At 41.9% G+C, this 20,648-nt stretch overlaps 1 protein-coding gene across 3 annotated transcripts in view; it reads left to right on the top strand.

Annotated features, from left to right (window-relative positions):
- FRMPD4 (FERM and PDZ domain containing 4) overlaps positions 1-20,648 on the top strand; it is a 207,429-nt gene that overhangs the window by 151,563 nt on the left and 35,218 nt on the right. For all 3 annotated transcript variants that reach the window (XM_053387232.1, XM_053387233.1, XM_053387234.1), the window contains exons 4-5: positions 475-577; positions 19,491-19,536. In XM_053387232.1, coding sequence (XP_053243207.1) covers positions 475-577; positions 19,491-19,536 — 149 coding nt within the window. The remainder of the gene's footprint in view (positions 1-474; positions 578-19,490; positions 19,537-20,648) is intronic.

The raw sequence follows: 20,648 nt of genomic DNA, 5'->3' as shown, positions 1-20,648 counted from the left end.
TACTTCTAGATTTGCAGCATCTAGTTAAATACATCTCTGTTAACCCAAGCTTTTGGTGGAAATTTATCATTTTGATTATGATCTTATTGTTATGATGTACTGCTGCTGAATCTATTGAAATGATGTTTTTTAAAAAACCATTTTCTCACTTGCTTGTTGGTGGTGTTACAGTTTTATGGTAGAATCAACAGAACTGTATTGTGTCTGTTGTTGAGATTGGGTTCTGTTTTATATAATATTTTGTAAGCCACCCGGGGATTTTTTTTCCCATGAGGGGCAATTTAAAAGCAAAGTGAATTAATATTTTTGAATGATTAAAACTAGCCTTCAACAAGGATGATCTGGATGTAGAAGGTACTTCACATCTCCATCATAGTAATATATAATGAATATCTACTATCTGCCTAACAGAGACGTTTTATTGGTACATTTGAAATGATGTATAATCTGTGCTTGAATGTCATATGTTTATAGGGGGTCCCTCTGAAGGAAAACTTATACCAGGAGATCAGATCATAATGATTAATGATGAGCCTGTCAACACTGCTCCAAGGGAGAGAGTCATCGACCTCGTCAGGTAGTTGTTTGTTTTTGTTTTATTTTGCGTAATAAACTACTCTAGCAAGCTGTGGTTTGATAAACACCATTTCACTTTTGCATTCAGTATTAGTAGTATTAATAGGTAGGTAATAATTTTATTGGTTTAGCTATAAGCCACAAGACAGAAAGCCAACCCTACCCTCAAACTCAAACCTGAGCTACAAATTCAGCTTTTAAGCTCTTATACTTCTTTCAAAAGTCATGTGTTCCCTCAAATAATCCCAAGAACTGTAGTTTCTTATGGGTGCTAAAAGTTCATAGAGCTGTATTTCCCAGATGGATGGATTATTAAACCACTCTGGGAACTGTAACTCCATGTGGGGAAGAAGCTTTTAAATATTGTATATGGCTGTATATGGTACATTAATTGTTCCTATTCTACATATATTGGAATTAGGTTGCCCAAGTGTTGGTAATGTTAGGAAAAGATGAAAAACTGTAGTCTGTGAAAAGAAAATATATTTAAAAGCTATCTATAGCTTTTAAAAGGTGTTTTCTTTTTCCCCCTCCCCAAACCACCTGTGACAAGCAGGGATTTTATACAGGTTAACAGTCTGACTATGGCAGACACAAAAGCTGTCGACTTGAACAAATTACTAGTGAAACAGCTTGGCAGGTGACAAGTATGAAATTAATAGCTAGTTATATGTACTTGTGTATTAGAATCATCTTGACAAAGACAGAAGGATTATAAGAAAGAGAGCCATGGAAACTGGGAATTTACTGAGGCCAGCTTCAAGGAATATGAGATTATGAAGGAAGAACAAGGAGTTTTGCTGTGAGCAGAATCCCCTCGGAATTTCTACTTTGTCCTGTTGTGACTTCCATGATTTTCTTGGCCTCCATAAGAACTGGAGACATTCGGTTTTTAAATGAAAGCAGAGAGTCTCAGGAGTCTGTACTCCATCCCAGGCATCAGATTCTTTTTATGCTTCAAAGCAATGGTTGCAGGGAGTGTATGCAATCCTGGAGTATATGCAGTTTCCTGCAGGCGAATTCAGGCAGTTGATTGTAGGTCTTTTAAGCAAACGTCTGTCATTCTAGAATCCTAGATGAGCCATGCATTTTCCAGGGCTAATTCTGCGTGTAACCCCTTTGATACCAATTTAGTCAGGCAATTGTAAACGGATCCTGTAAGTGGTACTGAATTCTTGGAGGAATACTGCGATGGTGATGTCCTTACTGTAGAAAGCTACCCTTTCTTTCCTGTGTCTGCCTGCCGCTGGGACTTTTGACAGCAGTTGTCTTCCCTTTAATGAGTTTCAGTGAGCTGTATTACAGTTACATAATACTTCATTCCACATAAAGAGCTTACTATCGTCTCAATGGGGACATCTGGAATGATTAGGAAAAGTACAGTACAATCACCACATCATGGCAAAAAGTAATCCATGGTGACAATATGATGAGGCATTCCTTCTGTGAGGCAACATAGCCTAAGATTATAACTGATTTGGGTACTTTTATGTATTCAGAAATTGGGCTTCCCTTCCTTCCCCCATTCCTGCACCCACAGTTCTCTCTAAAAGAACCAAAACTTGAAAGATACATGAATCCAAGGGGTATAATTTTTCTGCACAAAATAATGAAAGTTAACAAAATGAAACTATGTCCTGGTTGGCAGGTAATACTAAGCCAAACTATGGCTTAGTATGAATGAGCAAACATGTTGGTGCACATTTAGAAAACCAGGGCTGCTTCACTCCTCTCCTGCTGCTGCTTTGCTACTGGGAGTTAAGCCATGGTTTGGCTTAATGTTACATGCAAACCTGGTCTCATGGTTTGTCTTTCCCTAAACAAACCATGAGTTTTAACCAGGGTTTGGGGTAGACACACCACAGGGCCCAGGTTTGTATGTATCACTAAGTGAAACCATAGCTTAGCTTCTGGCAGTGTAGCAGTAAGCAAAACCGGGGAGGTGCAAAGTGTTTGCAGTTTTCTAAATGTTTGGCATACCGAGCCAATAACATAATAGCTCTCCTCTAATGCTTCATCTTATATATATATCCACTCGACATATAATTGGATATTTGCTGGCTATTACATGATTACATTATTTACTGCTTAACAGGTTAAAAAAAATCATAGAAAAGCGGCATGTCACTGAAGCATCTGGTCAGGAGCTCTTGTCCTTAGGTGTCTACAGGCAAGTAGTTTTTGGACCCAAAAGATTTACAAATGTGATCCTCCAGTTGTAGTCCAAATGTGTATCTGAAGTGATATTTTTGAATGTGTGCATTTTGACTCCTGCCTTGCGGTAGGAATTTTGACTGAGAGTCTATCACGATTCATGTTGATCAGCCTTCTTGTAGGAAAACTCTCTCTGGAAGAACGTGAAGTTAAAGGTCTAGAGACTACCAAGTAGATTCATTAAAAAATAATGAACTGTGGTTCATCCACATTTCTCATTTTACTGGGCTCGTGCTATGCTGACCATGCTTAATTAGAGTGTTTGTCGCCTTTTGAAGCCCAGTTGCTCAGATAGTGTTATAGTATAGTTTGCATCGGTAAGCTCTCATTATTCCTTGGCACACTGAACTGCCCTTCTTCTTGCGTTTTGCTCTGCTGAGTTTCTTTCCCCCCAGGTGAATGACCCCCCCATGGACAAAAAATAAGAAAACGGCTTGCTTATATCAGTATCTGTAAACCAGACTTGTGCTTTACAAGAGGGGCAGAGGTGCTTCTTTTACAAGCAAAGAAACAGGGAATAAGTTGCTTCTAAAAGCCAAGCTCAATTCTTACTATATTATTAAACTGCAGAAGGAGAGTGGGTAACGTGCATGCCAAGCAGCTGAGGTCTATTTAAAGAACCTGCTGTGTTGCTACGTAGCAGCAGCTGCTACTGATTTTATTATGCTGGTGGTGCCTGTTCTGGTGTCTTAAAGTTAATCACAGTATAGTTTGGAATTAGAGTGATTTTAAATATGTATGTATGTATGTATGAACACACACCATAGCAGACTTCTGCATTCCCCCCAGAAAAATGCTCCATTTATTCCATGTTGAGCATGCTGCAAAGTGTACAATACAAATAATGACTGAAGGGAATTTTATGCCTTTAATCACCAAGAGTGAGGTATGATTTTCAGTTTGTATTGTTGCACATACCCTCATCTCCAAGCAATGAGAGACTTCAGAGGTTTGACCCAGGTTTGGTTTCCTTGGAATGAAGGTCAGTGGCAACTGTGGTGTCTGTAGGATATATGGCTTCATTTACACAGATATACAGCTTGAACTAGTATTGCCACCTTCATTCTGGCAAGATAAAGGCCAAGGCAGTTGGGTTTTTGTTTTTGTTTTCAATCTGGTACTAAAGTGACTTCAAAGCAATCTGTTAGAGTCTATTGCAGCCTAACAGGATGGCCCCTCTGGAATTTGTCGTGCGCACACATACACATGAATTGGTAAATCTGTCTGTGCTTGGCTACCCAGAGCTTAAATACACGACCTTTCCTGCACCCTTTCAAACACATGCATTTGGAGAGGATCCCTAACTTGGCAGAGAGAGAGAGAGAGAGAGAGAGAGAGAGAGAGAGAGAGAGAGAAGACCCAAAATACAGGACAAAACTGTATCAATACAGGATGCAGCATTTTACATTGAAATATGGGACAATCCTGTATTGTACAGGACAGGTGGCAGCCCTTGAGCATTAGATGGAAGGACTCACTGCAATAACACCCCAACAGATCTTGCCTCCCCAGAAGGCTTCCAGGTGGGTTTGCAAAGCCATAGCTATCATTTTAGCACAGAGATAAAATCAAGCCTCTCTGTTTCCACCTTCCAGCCCCAGACAACCTCATCTAGGGACTAGCCCTGGCTATTGTTCTTCTGCCTCTAGGTTGATTTAACACTTGACCAGGTGAGAAAGGGGAAGGCCCACCCATTTATCTCTCTGGCAACATGGCCTGCTCTTCATTCATGTAAATAGAGTGTGCTTACAGGTCCACCTATGGCATATTAGCCTGGCAAACAAACTGCTCTGACCAGTTCAGCAGTTCCTTCTACGACAAACTCCCCTCTTGTAGATAGGAAACCACAGGCTTGGTTGAGACCTGCAGCCAGCATTGAAACCAGCTGCCAAATCCTATAATGTAATATACGCAAAGAAATTGTGACCACTTATCCTTTCTGTCCTTTGTGAATGTTTTTCCTTGCGCAAATATCCTGAGCAAACAGTGCTTGACTATGTGCTCCTGCTGCTGTATTCCAGGGACAGCTGAGGCTACTACTCAGTATCCTGCACTCATTAGGTGTAAAAGGGTAAAGATACCCCTGACCGTTAGGTGTAGCATCCACCTAATGGCCAAGGGGACTTGACTGACAGACCTGTTGGAGGTGATGGAATGAAGTTAGAGATCCACAAATTTGTGATGCTAGGGGACTTAAAGCTAAATCTGCCTTATCTGGCTTAAGCTTCAGATTTTATGGCTATTATGGGCATATTAGCAGTTTGAGGGGTGGAGCTAGGTCCAAAATAATGGCTCAAGAATGATGCCAGGTGCTAGTTGGATGAGCTGTATATTCAAGTACAGGCCTATATCTGAGTTACTACAGAAGTCAGCCTGTCATATCTACAAAAATAATCCAGTAATCTACTCGCAGAGTCCAATCTAACCTCTGTCTACCCTGTATAGTACAGGCAGACAGGTGGCTGATATTCCAAAGGCAGCATTGCAGTGGAAGGGAAGCAGCTACTCTGTCTGATTTTTTCCTGAGGAGGCAGCAATTATATAAGACTAGCTGGTCCCCTATTGGCTCCTGGGTCCACGTGGCCTGGGCTGATAGGCTGCAGTACATCTTTCTGGCCATTATCTGGATAGTACTTTATAGCAGCAAAATGAGTCCAAAAGTTCCTCTTACCTGAGAGCTGCCCATTGGCACAGGGAGTAAAACACTTGACTCTCACTGACAGAGTTCCTGGTTCAAGCCTGTTGGTTCCCTGGGAAAGGTAGTGTTCTTAATGTTTTATAGACCAATCATTGGATGAGTCCTTTTTGCTGGGAGAAACTGAAATGGTCTCTCTGAGACTAATTTACTGTTTTAAGAAAGTTTTCAATTTTTCCCAGTTTGCCGCAACATATTCTAATTGCCAATGTGGCACAGTTGAGAACATTTTGATTTCTCATTTGAATCTCTGTGCTGTCAGTTTTATTTCATACATGAGAAAAGTGAGTAACACTCCTCTAAAACAAATTGTCACATTGTTTAGCATATATCCCTATGGTTCTCTGTGTTGTTTTCCCAAACAATTAAAGAACCTGGAGTCTGCATTTGAATCATAAACATGGATTTATTTGACACTAATGGTGCTTGTTGCTGAACACATGAGGTTTCACAGGATGCTGAAAGACTATTATTTCCTTTGACTGCATAGAATTGTGTGAAAGCTCTTAGGTACCTAAAGATAGTAGATACCGTGGTATCTTTTAAATCAGAACCAGTGAGGGCGGTGAAGGTCCTGTGTGAGTGTCTGGAGGCGGTTGGAGGATGGATGGCGGCTAACAGATTGAGGTTGAATCCTGACAAGACAGAAGTACTGTTTTTGGGGGACAGGAGGCAGGCAGGTGTGGAGGATTCCCTGGTCCTGAATGGGGTAACTGTGCCCCTGAAGGACCAGGTGCGCAGCCTGGGAGTCATTTTGGACTCACAGCTGTCCATGGAGGCACAGGTCAAATCTGTGTCCAGGGCAGCTGTTTACCAGCTCCATCTGGTACGTAGGCTGAGACCCTATCTGCCTGCGGACTGTCTCGCCAGAGTGGTGCATGCTCTGGTTATCTCCCGCTTGGACTACTGCAATGCGCTCTACGTGGGGCTACCTTTGAAGGTGACTCGGAAACTACAACTAATCCAGAATGCAGCAGCTAGACTGGTGACTGGGGGCGGCCGCCGAGACCATATAACACCGGTCTTGAAAGACCTACATTGGCTCCCAGTACGTTTCCGAGCACAATTCAAAGTGTTGGTGCTGACCTTTAAAGCCCTAAACGGCCTTGGTCCAGTATATCTGAAGGAGCGTCTCCACCCCCATCATTCTGCCCGGACGCTGAGGTCCAGCGCTGAGGGCCTTCTGGCGGTTCCCTCATTGCGAGAAGCAAAGCTACAGGGAACCAGGCAGAGGGCCTTCTCGGTAGTGGCGCCCGCCCTGTGGAACGCCCTTCCAGCAGATGTCAAAGAGATAAAGAACTACCTGACATTCAGAAGACATCTTAAGGCAGCCCTGTTCAGGGAAGTTTTTAACGTGTGATATTTTACTGTATTTTTGGTTTTTATGGAAGCCTCCCAGAGTGGCTGGGGAGGCCCAGCCAGATGGGCGGGGTATAAATAATAAATTATTATTATTATTATTATTATTATTATTATTATTATATTTGTGTAGTTCTTTGATATAGCTTGTAAGTTTATAATAAGCAAAGGAACAAATCTGATCTGGGCAATCAATTGACATAAATTCCATACTTTTTTAGAGTATTAGTGAAACTTTTGAAAATAGTGACTAAAAGATTTCATAGAATCATTGAATAAGGGTCATGTCATCCACCTCCTGGCAATGCAGGAATCTCAAGTAGATCATGCATGACAGATGGCTATCCAACTTCTGCTTAAAAGCCTCCAAGGAAAGAGAGCCCACTACCTCTTATGGGAGTCTGTTCTTTGGCAAACAGCTCTTACTGTAAGAAAGTTCTTCCTGATGTTTAGGCAGAATCATCTTTCTTATAACTTGAATCCATTGTTTCAGGTCCTAGCCTCTGGAGCTGGAGAAAACAAGCTAGCGCCATCCTCCATGTAACATCCCTTTAGATATTTGAAGATGGCTATGGTATCTCTTCTCAGTCTCCTCTTTAGAAGCTAAACATACCCAGTTCGCTCAACTGTTCTTCTTCCAGACCCTTTGGCATCTTGGTCACCTTCCTCTGCACACATTCCAGCTTGTCAATATCCTTCTTAAGTTGTGGTCCCAAGAACTGGACACAGTACTCCAAGTGTGGTCTGACCAAGGCAGAATACAGCAGGACTATTACTTCCCTTAATTGGGATACTATACTTCTGTTGATGCAACCTAGAACAGCTGTTGATTCATGTTAATGCATTTGATTGTAGTAGTATGTATGTCAGTACTAAGTATACAAGGGGGTGTGGGTGGCACTGTGGTCTAAACCACTGAGCCTCTTGGGCTTGCCGGTCAGAAGGTCGGCAGTTCAAATCTGCAGGATGGGGTGAGCACCCATTGCTGTGTTCCAGCTTCTGCCAACCTAGCAGTTCAAAAGCACACAAAAGTGCAAGTAGATAAATAGATACCACTGCAGAGGGAAGATAAATGGCGTTCCTGTGCGCTCTGCCTTCCGTCATGGTGTCCCATTGAGCCAGAAGTGGTTTAGTCATGCTGGCCACATGACCTGGAAAGCTGTCTGTGGACAAACGCCGGCTCCCTTGGCCTGAAGCGGGATGAGTGCCACACCCCATAGTCACCTTTGACTGGACTTAACCATCCAGGGTCCTTTAACTTTACTAAGTATACAGGAAAGTTCAGCCTGAGCAAGCTGCAGAGAATTCTAAAGGCCTGGGAGGAGGGGGAAGCTATTATTTCTTTAACTAGCTGGGATTTTGAAAATTATTCTCAAACGTGGGAAATAGCCAAAAAAGAGAGGTTTCATTAAAAAGAGGAAAAAATTAGTAATCTAAAGTTAATACATATTTTGCCAAAAGAGCCAGTTTTTAATTAATACAGAAAAAAGGAAATAGGTTAATTAGTGCAAAAGAGAGGAAAGAGGAGAGCTGTGCACCATTTGGCTCAAGGCAAACAGCATGTGTCCCCTGCATTTGTCAGATACTCACAGAAATAGCTGGATTTAACCGTGGAAGAATATGCAGAACTTAGAAAGGAGACAGAAGGTAGCTGCTTCAGAGGCTTGAAGGTGATCTGAAAGAGGCATTGTTGCCTGTGGTGTGTGCACTTACCTCGCTGTCATGTATGGTCAAATGGCCTTTGAAGGGTTTTTTAATGCATCATACGAAACTCGTAAAACCTGCCACAAGCCAGCCAGTCTTAACATCAGGATATTCTCAGATCGAAACTAGAAGGGATGCCATCTGCACAATTAGCAATTGCATAAATGGCTATTACAAAGCCACTTGGAGGCAGAGTGGGCCTGATCCAGATTAGGACCCTAGATAGGGGAAGTTTTACCCATTTCCTCTAACTGTTGCGGTTCTGAATTATTTTCAGGGACATTTACATTGAGGGAAGGGGTTAAAATTTCCCATAGAGTTTGTCTCTCAGAAAGCTACAGCTTTCCAAAGTTCTGATAAAATATTATGCTAAATGCCATTCCTTCATTGTTTAGGGTGGTGTGTAGCCACAGATAAAATGTTTTCTTTTGGTCTACCTAGACATCTGTATTAGTGGAATAATATTGTTGAGCATCACCCAATCTCAGAGCAGTGCGGGATTCCAGGAGTTCCAGGCACTTACCCATGGAATGAGGTTCCATAGAGTCTGTTATGTCTGTATGGTTTATTTACACATATCCACAACCTGAGCCTATGATGGAGGGGTTCATAGCTTTAGCACCCCAAGAGGGCTTTGCTTTGCCCACAGCCACAGCCTTGGATTCAAATAGAAATAAAAAAAATGCTCTGCTTCTATCTCCCCAGCTTGCTCCTTTGCTTCTAGCTCACATCACTCCAATTCTCGGCTCTCAACTTTGTCTTTCTAACTACCCATGAGCTGGGGGAGAGGGGCACCCCACCCATTTGCTGTCTTGCACAAATCCACTTCCTTTGTTCCCCTTAATGGCCCATCATTCAGATGATCACCTCACCAGAAAGCTAGCCTGGCTATTCCAAGAATTAGAAAGGGTTGTTGGTGTAATGTGAATTAAGAGTTAAATTACATAGTGTTTGGTCTCATATGTTGAACTAACACATCCTCCACTTCTGGATGTGACCTTAGTTAGGGAATGCCTCAGGTGGTTTATAGATCTGGTTGTTTATCTCCTCAAAGTACATCAAGAAACCAGCACATTTTCTAGTTTTAATGGAGTTTTCTCCGTGGTCATAATAGATCGTTGATTTTCTGAGAGCTTTCTGCCCTCATTCAGTTGACCTTTAAGTCAACTGAGAGCCGATCCTACCTTCTCTTATATTGGCTTGCACTCTATGCTGGAGATGGAGGGAAACATAAAACTTTACACGAGTGTGTGTGTGTGTGTTGGCAATCCATAGGAGAAGATTTCCAAAGCATTTGGAAAACTCACTCATTCTTTTGAAATGAGAATCTTCTTTCCTAACCTGGCAACTCTGCTTGGCTTTCTCTAATGCTATGTATGTTGATAATCTAGGAAACGGAACATCTCATGATGAGGTCTGTCTGTAGGAAAGACATCATCATCATCATCATCATCATTATTACTAAACTTTGCATACTGCCCTATACCTGCAAGTCTCAGGGCAGTTCACATCTTAAAGCTTTGAAGAATTCCTGAGCTTGAAAAGCTTTACGGCGTGACAAAGTAGGAGATTAACTAACCCACTTCCTTCATTTTGTTTTTGTAAAAATAAATATGTAGGTAATAGATACGAAGCTGCCATATACCAAGCCAGACTGTTAAGAACGTAAGAACCTGAGCCTGTGGGATCAGGCCCATGGCCCATCTAGGCCAGCATCGTGGTCTCACTGGGGCCAACCAAATGCCTATGGGAAACCCACTAACATGACTTTCCCCTCCTGTGGTTTCCAGCCATGGATATTCAGAAGCATGAGAGCCAGCGTGGTGTAGTGGTTAAGAGCGGTGGACTCGTAATCTGGTGAACTGGGTTCGCTTCCCTGCTCCTCCACATGCAGCTGCTGGGTGACCTTGGACCAGTCACACTTCTCTGAAGTCTCTCAGCCTCACTCACCTCACAGAGTGTTTGTTGTGGGTAAGGAAGGGGAAGGAGATTGTTAGCTGCTTTGAGACTCCTGAAGGGGAGTAAAAGGCGGGATATCAAGTCCAAACAACTCCTCTTCTTCTTCTTCTTCTTCTTCTTCTTCTTCTTCTTCTTCTTCTGTGGAGGCAGAACATAGCCATCATGGTTAGTAGCCACTGATAGCTGTATTCCCCATGAATTTGTCCAGTGCTTTTTTTTCTTAAAAAATGTTTAGGGGTACTCTCATTTTCCTACTCATATTGAAATACTGCCCCTCAATAAGGCCAAACTTAGATTCACAAAATGTTTAGGGGTATGCGTACACCCCCGCCGAAAAAAGCATTGAATTTGTCTCCTTTGAATCCTCCTTTAAAGCTACCCAAGATGGTAGCCATCGCTGCCTCCTAAGGGAATGAATTCAACCGTGTATCGTGTGAAAAAGTACTTTCTTTTATCTGTCCTGAATCCCCCCAAGGTTGTCCAGAAAGGAATGCAGCATTTGGGCTGAAACAGGTTCCCCCTGCCTGCACAAGGGCTTGAAATCAGGACTTCTTCCTGCAAAACATATGCTTAGGTGCTGAGCTCTATCCCTTCCCTTGTCCAGATATCTGTAAATTTGGTACTTACGCAGCTTAGGCTGTTTCTGTCTTCCTTCTGGGGCAAAATCACTAGCTGTGCCTAAATACAAAGTAGCTTAGGTGAGTTCCGGCTGAAGAATAGCCCTGGTTATAAAAAAATCTGTAATTAATATTGTGGGCTGCTGGAAGGTGGGGATGAGGATCTGAAAGGCATAATATAAATATTTTAATTAACAAAAGCATTACCCTTTTGGCAAGGCTGTCCCTGCAGGGCTGGAACAGGTGTCTATTTCAGTCCTTCACATTTGAGGATGGGGAGCACCTGGTTCCAGCGGCCACAACCTGCTGTCCTGCCTTTCCTGCCACCTTTCCACTCACCTGCTGAGGCTCTCCACCTCCTCTCATCTTAAAGCAAGGCAGTGAAGGGAGGATGTGGAGGCCAAGGGTCTTAGAGGCACATCACTGATATATCAGTGGCAAAATAGAAAAATGTAAGCTGGGGGTGGATAGAGAGAGGGGTGTGTCAAGAAGAAGCAGAAGAAGAAGAAGAAGAAGAAGAAAGCTGTGGGGAGGAGGGCTCTTTCCATTGCCATCATTATGAGGAGGGGGTGGATATAAAGGCCCCGGGGGGGCACACAATGTGATTTGCCTCAGGCCCTGTTCCTCCCCTAGGATGACCCTGCTTCTCATTGCAAATAATTAGGACATGTTTATTCTGCTTTCAACAAGCAAGAGGCAGTTGGGCCATCTCAGCTCAGCACCCCCAACACTTAGATTCGAGTTCTTTATAGTGAAATGATGAAGACGTTTTTGAACAATGTAGATAAGGTGGCATTGAGATAAGAGATTAGATGGGATCAAGGGGCTGGTTGTTCTACTTCCTGTGATCTGACTCTGTTCTAATGTCTATTTTTAATCTGTACCCTTTGAGCCAGCAAGTTCCTTTGCTGGGCGGAATCATCTGATTTATTCCATCTGACAATGGATGTTTGGCTCTGGAATGAAGGTTTCTTCTTCTTCTTCTTCTTCTTCTTCTTCTTCTTCTTCTTCTTCTTCTTCTTCTGTTAGGCCCTTGATGAACTATTAAAATCAGCATGCCTTTTCTTATGCTCTGTTTGCGTATTTGTTAATAAAGCAAATATTACTAATAGACCATAAGGATCCGGCACTTTCTTACCCAAAGGAATTGAAAGCACTGTATCCTTGGGCAGCTACAGGGCTTGTTTTTCATGCCTTGCTTAGGATCTCCTTTTACAAAGTACCTGGCGCTGGGAGCTACCATTTAGATTTTCCACAATGCCCCAGAAGAATCATTCTGGGACATTGCAGGAGATTCAAGTGGTGAATCCAAGCCATCCAGCCCTTCTCCAGAATTCTGCTTAAGGGCTCATCCATACTGCCACTTGCCCCACTGCTTTCCTCCAGGGAAACCCGCTCTTTACTGCTAATTGGAGCATATGTCAGTTTTATCTGGATTGACATTTCATCTAATTTAGCACTAAGGAGTGGGTTTTCTGAAGGAAAGCAGTGGGGCAAAGGCAAAACTGCTCAGACCCATGCTTTCTAGGCATGGACAAGCAAAAGTTTGGACGAGACCTACCGTATTTTTCGCTCTATAAGTTGCACCAGACCACAAGACGCACCTAATTTTTGGAGGAGGAAAACAAGAAAAAAAATGTTCTGAATCTAGGAAGCCAGAACAGCAAGAGGGATCGCTGCGCAGTGAAATCAGCAATCCCTCTTGCTGTTCTGGCTTCTGTGATAGCTGTGCAGCCTGCATTCACTCCATAAGACGCACACACATTTCCCCTTACTTTTTAGGAGGGAAAAAGTGAGTCTTATAGAGCAAAAAATACGGTAATTTGCCTGCTGTTGCTGTAAGATAAGACCGCCAGGGCTCATTGATGTAGGAAGGGTCCCACTTTGCCAAGGGTTCTCTCAAACCTGGCTCCATCCCTCAATATTAGGAATAAATGTTAGCACTTAGATGTAAATCAATGGTGCTGTGGTGTTTATGGCATACTAAAACTTTATGTACCACAATCTCTGTTGTTTCTCCCCTACATCTGGTAATCAAAGTTCATGATTGCTACTATTAATCTGTATTATAATTCAATCAAGCATATACTCAGTCCAAACATAAAGAATCCATTCATAGCAAATAGCCGTTCACAAGCCTATTGCTTTAAATCATGGGTAGGCAAACTAAGGCCCGGGGGCTGGATCCGGCCCAATCACCTTCTAAATCTGGCCCATGGACAGTCCGGGAATCAGCGTGTTTTTACATGAGTAGAATGTGTCCTTTTATTTAAAATGCATCTCTGGGTTATTTGTGGGGCATAGGAATTTGTTCATTATTTTTTCCAAAATATAGTCCGTCCACCCCCAAGGTCTGAGGAACAGTGGACTGTCGCCCTGCTGAAAGTTTGGTGACCCCTGCTTTAAATAATAGTGTACGGTGAGTTGTTGGGAATAAGAGAGATAGACAGTAGAAAATATTATGAAATGGATTGCTAGCATAAAATGATTGATATCGGGTCTGTGGTTAAGAAGCTGAATTCCGCCCTAGTCATCAACAATGGTTACTGGTCCCTGCTGCCAAACAACTGGCTTCATAAGGTTCATTTGAGTGATCCAGAAGCTGGTGCTGATGTAGGTGTTGAGCCAAGGATTGTAGTGTTGTTATTTTTTCATGTCAAGTAACCAGAGCCCAGAAGCCTTGCCCTACTTACCAAGAGTAGGACCCTTTGTTCTCTTTTTTTTTTTGCATGCCAATCTTAAGTCTCTGTTTGTCCCATAGCAACTAAAACAGCTTTGTACCATCAGGTTATTTAGGAGGGATAAATGCTAACTTAACTGCATAGCAATTGCCTTTATTGTTCGTTTTGGTTCAATAGGAAATTTGGTTATTTGGCATTATGGTGGGCAAGATTCTTACATTTCAAAATTAGTTCCTTTGTGCAATGAATCAATATCATCTATTGCTTTTAGAAATAGTTTTCAATTGTTGGCCACTTTTGTGTGTGCATGCAGAGATTGCAAAGGAACATGGAGTTCAAGAAAACTAGGTTGGTGACTGAAAAGCATGGAACAAACAGACTGAGGTTCCTTCCAACCTTTTACTTTAATCTCTAGATACATAATTTCTTGCCTTCTCTTTTCATATAATGTCTAAAAGGATTAGTTTTGTTTTGTGCTCTTGAGGGGTGTTATGAAAGTTTTGGGTGCATTTCAGTGAAGAATTTGCCATTTTGTTATTCGATTTGTAGGGCCACCCAGCAACAAATATTCCCTGGAGTGGCTTACAAACAGGCAATATTTTTAAAAATGCAATTTATGGTAATTAAAATCAACAATAAAAGGCAATAAAAATTTCCTTGCAACAGAGGCAGCATAAATAGTTCACAGCTCAGATCAAAACTACACTAAGCAGCTACAGCCCCAGAGTGGTTTAAAATACCGTTCAAATGCCTGGGTGAATAAGAAAAGGTCTGTACTTGGTGCCAAAAATATAATAAAGAAGGTACCAGGAAAGCGTCTCTGTGGAGGCTATTCCATAACTGGAGTGTTACTACCGAAAAGGCCCTCTGCATATTTTTATAATAATTAGTATTTATATCATGCAAATAAATTTTATGTTTGTTCTCTAACTTCATTCTCTGATTAAGATTGCCTGTAAATGTCAAGCTCTCTAGAGAAAGATGTTGTCTCCTGTGCAATGTGTCATACTGAATTTGCATTGTGAAATTATCCCTGAAGTCTGTATATCCCCTCTCACACACATAGTTCCTTGCTTGACCCGTTCTTTTGTGAGCAAAGCCACTTAAGTAATGCAATCTGAATCCAGAGATAAAAGTCTCGAGAAGGCTTTCCTAAGAAAACTGAACAAAAACAGAGAATAATTTGAAGAGAAAGGAATAGAGAGAGGTTTTGCCTTTCTTATTTTAGGCCTTGTACATAGCAGGGTGTCATTTGACCAAATGTACAGAGCAAAACTCCATCAGAACAACACAGCCAGTCAGAACACATGCTATCTCAATATAGATCATGCCACTCTGCTTGGCTGCTGAGCATTACCTGCACCTGTCCCCTCTTGGCTAGATCATTTTAACTTTAAGAGAATGAACTCTAAGTAACACATGGAATTATCTCCTGTTGCACTGCCAACAGCCTTACCTATTCTGTCTGTCTTTTCTGACCCATAAAGATTAGATTCTTGTTCCGTGGTGGCCAATATCCATCAATGCCCTTCATATTTTCTAGTGCCTTCTGTTAGGATCAGACCTTCTATCCCACTAATGTCTCATAAGTCATTTGTCATCAGAATATGATTCAGGGTCAGCTGTTTCATGTTTCATCTCCATGCAGGGACATTCTTCTCAAAATGTATTTTTTTCCTTCTCCACTGAATAAGTAGAAAGGGGGGAGACCTCAGCACCTGCAAGTTCACAGACAAAGTCAATGGCAAATTTTATATTAAAATTCCCATGCTTCATGTAGTCCAAGACAGATAATACTTAGCAATACTGCTTTGACCTTTGTAATGTTCCATCATCTAATACTTCTGTTCACCTTTATGTTCCACATTTCTTGCATGTTAAGTATCTCTATGAAACTGGGTAGAACTGCCAAATACAGTCCAAGTGGAATGCACCGTAAATGTAAAGTGGATGGCCCTGAAATCCCCCTAATCTTAGAAAAATCCTCATTCAGGTTGTTGCTGTTGTTAAGCAAGTGTTAATTCTCTGGAAATAAAGAAAATCTGGTTATTAGCATATGGATTCTTTGTTAGCTACACAAAGAGCATATTAACTAAAGCCACTTTATGATCTCTGGTTTCTTTTCAAATCTGCCTTTGTTCAGGGTGGAATATACATTTACACCGTTCTTCCTGTATCTAGGGAGGCATAGCTAGCAAAGGGATGGAAACACCAGCAAAGGGAGATTTTGCTTCTTGAGTTCTAGGGCTAAAATTAATAGCATTTGCTGTGGTTCTTAATAACATTTGGTGCAAGGTTCACTGTATTGACTGACTGAGGCAGGAGATGTATTTCTCAAGTCTGAATCATTCAAGAATAGCTTGTAAAACAGGAATATCCAATTGTGTTATGGTTATCATGGGTTTGAAAAATGGCAGATATAGCATTGGTGGCCTTACAGTGAACTCTGGTGGTGCCTCATGAGTTTATGTCTCTCAGCCCTACAACATTCTTCGCTTTTGAAATAAATTGTCCATCCACTGATCAGCCCATGATAACCTGTCACACTTGAGCATGTTTGCCTATCCTAACCAGCTGCATGATTTTACAAGCTGCTGTGACAAAGATAACCACGGACGAGGCATCCTATAAACCTCCAAGGGAATATTTCACTCCACAGCTATATAAAAGGATAGGGTTATTCTTTCTTTGTCCAAAGAACTACACAAAGCAGCATGGCAATACAATGATTTCATCCAATACACAACTACCACAAAATCTTCAAGTATATGTTTTCCACCCTGACAGTGTCACATTGAAAGCCTCCCTTTTAGCCAAAGAGCTGCTCACAAATGGGCCTTTCTCTGAATTTTTGTTTCCTCTCTCTAAAGTTACAGGGACCAATACCTTTTTTCCCCCTTCCACTCTGGCTGAAAAGACTGAAAAAGACTTTGTCCCTTGGGTGGGAATGGGGAGACAGAGTGTGTGTCATGTTCCTTAAGGAAGAGCTGCTACTAGAATGCTTTCCTGACACATGGTTGCTTTTCGCGGAGTTGTTGTAGACTGAATGGGATGGAGAGATCAATAGTGTTTTAAGACCAGTCACGTAAGTTGCAAATGTGGAACCACTTACCAGGAGTCCCCAGTTACTTCAGCTGCTGGATTATTCATGAGCAAATTCTTTTGGGCTTTGCACTCATTCAGGCTAATGCAGTGGTGGTGATTTATTTTGTTTTTCCAACTGAGCAGCACTGGCATGCAAATTAGTTGCACTTCAGTCAACCCGGCAATAAATCTCAGAAGCAGGCAATTAATTGCATTGGAAATCGGGGGAGCCAACAGAAACTCAAGTTCATCACCATCAAGTGGCAACTAACCTTTCCCAAATGTTAAAAAGAAAAACAGCCCCTTGATGTAATAAAACAAATATTGGCTTTGAGGGTGTTTACATGGCAAATAAATATGCATTTATCTATGTGTTTCTGAGATACTCAGTAAGATTAACACTTCATAACAGTTCCTTAGCAAAAGCTTTGAATGCTCCAGCACAGGCATTTTGCAATCTCTGTGTCCCATTTTGCTGCTTTACCAATGTACTGGTTCAACTTTTCAGAAAGCTATCAATTAATTACTTTAAATGAATTATAAGTAGATGATAATGACTGTGGTTTTCCTCAGAATCTTTCCTCTTAGCCTTTAGAGGATGCTGAAGGATTTGAATGGCTGAGTCTATCCTTGTGTGACCCAAAATTACCTTTGACTATGTGCAAACACATTTTCTTAGGGCAGCTGCACACCTGATGCGACAAACATGTTTGGCGTGCGTTTCTGGCAGCAAATGCACAAAGAAGCAAAGACATCTTTTTAAGTATCATGCTACAAACATCTGAAAATCCTAACAGGGCCTTGCAAATATCTTATCCATGCTTTAAAAGTGCAAGTTTATGCATGTTTGCTTGGCAGTCAGTCCCACAGTGTTTAATGGGGCTTACTCCCAAGAAAATTGAGCATTAGGATTGCAACCTAAGTGTTGACTCATAGAATCATAGAATTGGAAGAGACCCAGAGGTCATCTAGTCCAACCCCCTGCAATACAGGAATCTCAGCTAAAGCATCCATAACAGATGGCCATCCAACCTCTGCTTAAAAACCTCCAGGGAAGGAGAGTCCTTAGCCTCCTGAGGGAGGCTGTTCCACTTTGAAAGCAAACATCAGGTAACATATGTGTACAGGCATATGACACTATTGGTTCTCATTAGAAAAATACGTAATAATATACAAGTTGGATTGCTATGATGCAAGTTAAAGTGCCTTAATTCTGATACTACTTTTGACTCCTATATTTATGTATTTATGTACATATGTTTGTTTGTTTTGCTGTCAATCTGGCTTTATCAGATGTTGGTCTGTTTGTCTGTGGACTGCAAGAAGTGGGGAGAGCTTGAAATACCTTAAAAGCCACTATAATGTAGTAATATTTACTTTCTTCTTCTTTGCTGCTTTCCCCGCCCCGCTCTCCGGCTGCATTAAGACATGGGGTTTACTGGTTATAATGCTTGTGCTTCTGTCTTGATTTCTAATGTTCCTTTAAACTGCAGTATCTTGTTGTGTTATGGAACTGTGGCCTTTTTAAAATCAATATACTGCCATAAATGGCTGGGCAAACTGCATACCACCTGAAATTTCATCAACATAAAACTCCCGCAGTTTTCTGAGTTAAGGGGGTTGCAAGCAGATTTTTCTATGGAAACAATGAACATGGAAATTAGTGCTAAACTTTCATTAGATTCCACTAGGTTTCCAGAAGTGACTTTTATGTCATGTTAAAGATAGCATAACATGCAAAAAATGAACAGGTAAGTCAATGCTGTGAAGATGGAATAAAGTGGTATCTGAATCCAGCATCAGTCACCACTGCTTTGGCACAATCGCCAACCCCCATGCGTCTTCTTTATGGGTCCCCAGCTAGTGTGGAACCATATAGCAGATGGAGTGATACCAGGATAAAAGGTAAAGGTAAAGGGACCCCTCACCATTAGGTCAAGTCATGGCCGACTCTGGGGTTGCTGCACTCATCTTGCTTATTGGTTGAGGGAGCTGGCGTACAGCTTCCAGATCATGTGGCCAGCATGACTAAGCCGCTTCTGGCGAACCAGAGCAGTGCACGGAAACGCCGTTTACCTTCCCGCCGCAGCGGTACCTATTTATCTACTTGCACTTTGACGTGCTTTTGAACTGCTAGGTTGGCAGGAGCAGAGACCAAGCAACGGGAGCTCACCCCGTTGTGGGGATTCGAACCACTGACCTTCTGATCGGCAAGTCCTAGGCTCTGCAGTTTAACCCACAGTGCCACCTGCATCCCTTGATACCAGGATACTCTATAACTAATCAGATTTGACCGTGTAATAACATCATTGAGGGCAAAGAAAGATAAGTCAGAATGAAGACTCCCTGCACCAGAATTGCCTTTGTTCTTGATGTCACCCTGTTTCAAAGAAAGCATGTATGGTGTGGACATTTCATTGTAGCCAAAAATATCTGGGGAAACTGCTGTTTGTCTTGGCTCAGCTCTGTTCTCAATACTCTTGGTGTTGTTGTTAACAAATGTCCTGTTACAAGATGCCAATTCTCTCCACTAAAAAAGAAAACCTTGTTATCTCTGGAGCATAAAAATATGAATCGTCACTCTCATCTCCTTTTTTACAGAAGCTGCAAAGAATCGATCCTCCTTACTGTTATTCAGCCTTATCCTGTAAGTAGTTATCATGTTTTTTAGAATTAGTTTCCTAGCAACATTTACTGCTTTTGTCTGCCTATTCTCTGTGTGTGTGTCTTCCTTATCTGCATAACCAATAGCACAAGTGAAGTACGAGCTGTGTCTTTGAAGATAAATGTGATGATTATATACTACTCTAGACAGAAGTGGAACAATGTAAGTGTAATTTAAATAAATATGGATATGTTCCAGTATGTATGAGGAGTGCTTCTTGGGGGCAGAGGAACAAGGATATTGAATTCTACTCCAAGACATTTCACAAGTATACTAGCCAATCTTTTTGAGTCTTCTTTTTTTTGGCTTCCGTTTCCCCCCTTGTCTAGCAACACCGTGATTATATTCCTTTTCAGTGGGTTTTAAATGACTAGGGGGTCTTTCCCCCCTTTTTTTGGTGACGGGGCTGCATTTATTCCCCTTGAGCAAGACCCAAGCAAACTAAAGACCCAGCTAGAGTTAAGTAACGGAGCAAAAAGTGATGTGGCAATTCATGGTATCCCCCACCCCTGCAGACTGTAAGACACAAAAACAACATTTGCCTGTTTTTATGTAGTACGGGCATGTGGCAGGCAAGATCCCTTTGTTCACACGAAACAGTGCAAAATACAGGCCTGTCTTAAACAGGTGGAAAGACTCCTCCAAAAGTGCCTGGGGTACATATGATGTTCATTTTCTGGACAACTGAGTGCTTTAAGCTAAGAGGAGACTCTGAGTGCCCAAGCTACAAATGTGGACAATGTCTCTGAAGGGATGAGACATTATTGCACCCCAATACTCCCAGAGGAATTTGTGACCTTGTTGCAACCCACACAGCACGTGTTTCCTAGCCACTCTGGGTGGTGAGCGCCTGGGATGTTCACATTAATTTGTCTTTTTTAAAAAAATATAGTATACCTTTCTGAGTACAAGTCATCCAAAAAGGAGGGGAAACAATTTTAAAGCCCTCAGATTTACCTCATGGAGGAATTTGGTCTAGTGCAGATTATGAACAAGGTCACAGTCTGATTTTTACATTGACCTGAGAAGTGTGGGGATCAGGTGAGTCCAGCCCCATCCCTGATTCTGACCAAGCAAGTGCTTGATAGACTGAG

The sequence above is a fragment of the Podarcis raffonei genome, chromosome 4, assembly GCF_027172205.1.
Source record: "Podarcis raffonei isolate rPodRaf1 chromosome 4, rPodRaf1.pri, whole genome shotgun sequence".
NCBI classification, from domain to species: domain Eukaryota; kingdom Metazoa; phylum Chordata; class Lepidosauria; order Squamata; family Lacertidae; genus Podarcis; species Podarcis raffonei.
The sequence above is the reverse complement of the archived record's forward strand: the minus strand, read 5'-3'. Positions and strand labels throughout refer to the sequence as shown.